This window comes from Cryptotermes secundus, unplaced genomic scaffold, assembly GCF_002891405.2.
Source record: "Cryptotermes secundus unplaced genomic scaffold, Csec_1.0 scaffold364, whole genome shotgun sequence".
In the NCBI taxonomy this organism is placed as follows: Eukaryota; Metazoa; Arthropoda; class Insecta; order Blattodea; family Kalotermitidae; genus Cryptotermes; species Cryptotermes secundus.
This window is the reverse complement of record NW_019733841.1, coordinates 811,391-817,390: the sequence shown is the minus strand read 5'-3', so window position 1 is coordinate 817,390 and position 6,000 is coordinate 811,391. Positions and strand designations below refer to the sequence as shown.

Below are 6,000 nucleotides of genomic sequence, written 5' to 3'. Positions count from 1 at the left end.
TCATACCAATTAATTTCTCTTGCCATAATATGCTTAATTTTTGCTGTAGAGTCATCATGTAACTTACTTTCATCAACAATTTAAAGATGAAACTCAACTGTTATAATTTCTGTTATTTTTTGGAATCTGAAATTAAGCTGAGTGATTTAAACTGGTTGACTGACAGACTTGCCTGTTAGGAGAGCTTGAAGCAAGGCATGTCCTGCCACCTCAGAACTCTGCTTAAATAACAGAATTCACAAACTAATTTATTCTATTCTAAATAATGAATTAAAAGAACCAAAGTATTGTGTAATTAAAAGTACGCTGACTATGGGATAGAGTTTCCCTCCCAATAGCATTACTTCCACTTAAACAAGTTACGGAAATCTTTCCTCTCCTCCCTGCATGAATCCTCCTCTGTAGGTTTTCTGTGATTTTAATCTCAAATGAGCCCCACAGGCCCAGTGAATACTGCTCTTTTCAGTATAAAAATACTGTAAATATTTCAGTCTCCTTCTACACCCCATTTATTTTATCTTTCTCTCCTAGGCTTCTCCATCCCTTTCCCTCCATCTTTGTACTCTGACTTAAAACATTAGTGTTTTGTCTTTTGTCTGATTTATTCTGTCCTTGAAAAAGACCTTCAGAAAACTGCTCTTTCCATGCTTTTTCTAATATCCCTCACCTCATATTTGTTCATTCAAACATGGTTTCTCATGTCACTGTGCCCTTGTAAAATGATCCATCAAAGAGCAAAATATTTCTTTACGCTCTCATCCTTGCTCCTATTTCTTTGACCGTGTCCCACGATTGGCTAAGATGGAGCTGAACATCCATCCATAGGACCTGAATCAGCCTGTGGCATCTCTATAGGGGTTGCCAGAAAGGCAATCAGGGACTGGACAAATATGGATCACAAGAAATACTGGGGATCCTTGACTGGAATCAGGCAAGCAAAGGGACTCATATGAGGACCCTCTGCTAAAAGAGCGAAGGAACTGTTGAAGTTAAACAGGAACCAGCAATGACAGGTGGTGGACTACTTGCAGGACACTGTCACCTTAAAGCACACCTCATAAAACTGGGATTAAGTAATAGTCCCACTTGTGAGAGGTGTCAAGAAGAAAATGAAAGAGCCACACATGTCCTGTGTGAATGTGAGGCCTTAGCTTATTTAAGATTACATCACTTGGGTCAATACTTTATGGAACCAAGTGACTATTTTGAGGTCCCCACGTACAAAATCCTGGGCTTCATTTGAAGTGCAGGATTGCTAAGGGGATAATCAAAAGGGGAAGCACAATAGATCACTGTTGGTCGCGGTGTAAGGGCTGAGAAGGCCCTCCCCTTATACATTCATTCATTCATTCATTCATTGCCCGTGTCCCCATGTCTGTGCCTCTCTCACCTCATGCATGTAATATTATTTTCAATGTTCAGTTTAATATTTAATTGTGAGGATGGAGGCAGTAGGTTCCTCCAAACCGTCGCTAGATACCCACCAAGTTACATGATGTCACATCCCATGAGGCAGTAAATTTCAAAGCCACTGCCATGAAGGCCACAAATCTCACAGCTCTACAACATATCTTCCATATTTCCTATGCAACTCTCTCAGGTCAAGGTAATTATGGGCAAAATTTGAATCCTAACTCTTAATTTTTCCTAAGCTCCTCAAAATTAAATCCCTAAGATCACTTAACTTCCTGAACTTATCAACGCCAGTTACAGTTTATACCATGCATACCGTATTATCACACCATATACAATATACTGATAGGTGAACACCAATCTTTCAGAGGAACATACTGTCTCCATTTTCACTTCTACCCTGAAGATGGAGGTCGCATGCTCCTCTGAAGCACTGGTCTCCACCTACTTCCTACACGGTGTCATAATCCAAAAAATAGAAATAAAAATATTCATTCTCATGAAAACCTCAAAACTTATATACATGAGTATCTTACTGCAAATGATGCTGCTAAAAATCCTGATTTTCTTTGATTCAAGTATGGCCAAATAAACTTTTCTGAGAATGGAGAATCTTAAAGTTTCCTCTATGTTCACATGAAACCTATGAACCTAACTTCCATTTCCAGCATTTCCCTGTACATGTTCTGGCCCATCTGTTTTCCTCTGAGGACTGCTGGTATGTAGATGTCATGACCCATGCCCCTGACTTTAACACAATTAACAGAAAGTGGCTTGCCAGCAAATCTGCCAGTATCTAACTCATTCTGTTTCATACACCACTTCTCTATCACTCTTCACTTCCTTACAGCAATTATTACTTATACGGTATAAGTAATAATTGCTGTAAGGAAGTGAAGAGTGATTGAGAAGTGGTGTATGGCACCATGTATACCATGAGGCATAAGTTATACCTCATAATGCATAAATATTAAATTCAATACATTTTAATCTCAGGCACATGTTCCTTCTTTCAACATTAGCATTCAGATCTCAAAACTTTCCTACTCTCCATAGATTTTTCTCTGACCTTAGCCAAGTTTTCAGAACTCTTACTTATGTGTTCTGGTGCTAAAGTCTCCTGTCTTTATGTTAAAGGGACATAACTGTGGCAAATGTTCTCTTCTATTTATGCAGCTAATATTACAACTTTAAATTACACATATTTTCCAAATAAGTAATAATATTTCCAACAAAAGGGATGATTAATTCTTTAATAATTACATTTATTCAAGGATCTGCTCAATTTATATGATTAATGGAAGCATTTGTGTTGAAAAGAAATGTGTTTCATTCCTTATGCACCATACACAACCTAAACAAATCATATTCGTTTCTTATGCTTAACATCTTTCACACTAAACATATCATTTTGGAAGTGATTAGGCCTACATAAAATTACTTCTTTTGTTCTGAAATTGTTACCTTTCCCTCTAAAGTAAAATATTTAATGTCTGAAAAATAGCTTGTACATAATGCAATAATATTAACAGAAACTATAATTCTTAGAATATTCCACCAAGTTTCAATGAAAGAATGAAAAACAAGGATGGAAGGAAGAAAGAAGAAATAGAGACAGAGAGAGAGAAATGAAAAGAGGATAGAACGAAACAAGAAACACAAAGAATTAAAAATGACCATTCTTTTGTATTAAAACAAATCAGTAAATACTATATTAAATTAGGGCAGTTTTAAGGGAGAGACATAAATTTTTTATTGTTTAAAGAAAATTTGCATTATTTCTTCATGGGAAAAAATTATCACTGGACTGAATTAAGCATCACTCCATGAAGAAATGTGTTGGACTGGCAGCATAGCTCCACCATTACTATATTCAGGACTAGATGGAGGTGAGTGATCAGATTCATGCATCTGCCAATTTATTATCGGGGTAATAACCCCTGGAGCCCATTGTACAGGAGACTGGTTGCGACCCAGACCCACTCTGGATATTATGGAAACGAGAAATATCTTTCACCTCTGACAAGTACCAAACCCTTTCTCATCAATCATCCAGTCAGGACCCTAATTGCTATACCAACTGAGCTGCCCCAGCTCCCCGTGTGGAATGTTTCTGGTGCAAAATTTGCAGATGCAAATCAATTTTGAAACTCTGCTTAACTCTCTTTCCCCCCTCCCATTTTGTTTTGGATTATTTTTCCATCCAGAAGCAAAATATGTAATGCCTTATGTTTAATTTAGAATAAGTCTTTACAGCATTCTTGTTTAATTTCCTGGTTTTGAAATTTTTAATTATCAGAGGATGATTCCAAATAACTTACAATCAAGAATGAATAAAATCCCCTTCATTTACTTTACTCATATCTCAGGAATAAACTACCATGTGAAAACTGTTGTCTGCAAAAATCAATTACAACTACAATCAGTCATCAGGTGAAGTAGATGAATCTAAGTTGCAAGGATGTTGCTATACATGACCCAGGCAGGTACAATGTCCAGTGTCCTCCTGTGCACATGGGCCTTCAATTTTTATGATCCGTACCAGCCGTGTATGAACAGAAACAAACAAAAAACAAACAAACAAGCCACATCCTTCGGTAAAAAGAGCTTTCAAAATTATAAAGATGGGCTTGTGTCCATTATTTTGATTTAGCAACGCCATTGCTTTCAATTTGTTATGCTCTATCAGGGCTACAATCCTCTGGGGCTTCTCTGTGACATTTGTGCATTCAGAGCGCAAATGTAGTAATGTTCAGAGTCTGGTGGCTATATGGGGTTTGGCCGTAGTGGATGCAATCTCAGATAGGCGAACATCAATAGGAATACGATCATCATAAAGTGTTGGTGCCTGTAGAATGATACCAGCTGTTCCCACTAGGACGGCTAGTGTAAAGATCCATAGGAACAGTCGATCTAGCACCATTGCTACATATTTCCAATCCTCTTTCACCTGTAAACATAAAATATCATTAAAGAGTGGCTACAGATAGGCAGGAGATCTGAAGTATTTGCAACATGAATTCTGTGACATACTGAATAATGATTTGTTGCAAATCAGGGGCCCTGCATTCCAGATTTCAAAGTGATGAAAGACTCAGCATTGTAAATGGGTGCATTTTTTTAACTTTTTGTTAAGAATGTGCCAAAAATGAATGATTGAAATAATTAAAATGGAGATGATAATTTAAGGGCAATATCATAACCAAAAACACATGACAGAACCCATGTCTTATGAATGTGTGTTGTTATTGTTACTAATCTTCATTTAAAAGATTTTACCAATGCCTGCTATAGATGTCATGTTTTTTTTACTTTTACTGGATCCAAGGTCTTCCCAGACTGTTATTTTCCTCATTGGTATTACAGGAAAAGTTTTATTATTTAAGGGTCATTCATTTTTTGTTCTGTATTCACAATTTACAATCACAAATGTACTTGCAGTTTCTAACAGCATGTCATATAGAACAAGCGCTTCCCTTCAGATACCTTGGACTAGAAATGGTGAGTAAATTAGATACAAATATAAATAAAAAAATAACTATAATGAATTCCGCAGAATATTTGCATAAATAGAAATAATCCCATATAAGAACATCAACATTTATGAAAGCCAAATTTTTATTTGAAAATGTGATAAAAGTAAAAAGTAAAGCTATCCCCGTACCAGGCCGTGAAGGTCCATAGGGTTGTGAGACGTTGAGGGTCCCACATTCTCTAGACAATTGGCTCAAAGATGGCGGTAAGATTGTCAGCCCTACATGCTGGATTTAATTAATTCCTGGTACTCATTTCTGTTAGAGGCTGAGTAAACCCCAGGGCTTAGTGCAGCTGGAAGGATTAGGTCAACTGAAAAAAATCCAATGACCTCATCGGGACTTGAACCCACAACATTCCGGCTTGTAGCGTAGCTCCTCAACCACTACGCTACCGTGTGCCCCCTTTGAAAATGTGATAGAAAATAATAATCTATAATTTACAATGGATAGGTGAAAAAATAAATTGAAAGCATATATTCAGAGTTTTCCATGAACACAAAAGCCTACTACCCCTCTGGACACGTTCCAGCATGAACAAACATACACACCCTAGTAGAGTCTTCTTCCCTCTTTGTGTGGTCAGCAATAAATTTGACCCCATCAATAGCTTTATGCAGCTCAGGGCAATTGTGCCAGTGATGAAGATGTCTGCATAATGGACTAGCTGCTTCATCAAGTGGACCTGGTGCCAGGAACCCATCCTCCTGGCACAGTGGAGGTAGTGGTGGTGTGCCATGGATTCGACATCCTGACCCCAGACCTGTTGCTTCCAATTCCCTACCACAAATACACAGTAGTCATAAATCCACAAGGAAATGCACACATCAGCAGAAACATTAGAAATGCTACTGGTAGCCATAAGTAACATCTGTATTTACTGCAATAGAAACAACATATAACGGCAAACAAGAGGAAAGTTCAGACATGTAAAGACAGTAAAATAAATTACAGCATGTGCATTGCACTAGATGAGACTCTTATGGAGATTATAAATACCGATTTTCTTTTCTAGTTCTGATCCCAAGAACCATAACCACACTTATGATTTTAA

At 37.4% G+C, this 6,000-nt stretch overlaps 1 protein-coding gene across 2 annotated transcripts in view; it reads right to left on the bottom strand.

The window, feature by feature from the left end:
• Positions 1 to 3,009: 3,009 nt before the first annotated feature.
• Positions 3,010 to 6,000, bottom strand: part of LOC111868249 (acetylcholine receptor subunit alpha-like) — an 84,797-nt gene continuing 81,806 nt past the window's right edge. For both annotated transcript variants that reach the window (XM_033752960.1, XM_023858726.2), the window contains 2 exons: positions 5,498 to 5,726; positions 3,010 to 4,363 (listed from right to left, as the gene is read on the bottom strand). In XM_033752960.1, coding sequence (XP_033608851.1) covers positions 4,166 to 4,363; positions 5,498 to 5,726 — 427 coding nt within the window. In that variant the 3' untranslated portion in view covers positions 3,010 to 4,165. The remainder of the gene's footprint in view (positions 4,364 to 5,497; positions 5,727 to 6,000) is intronic.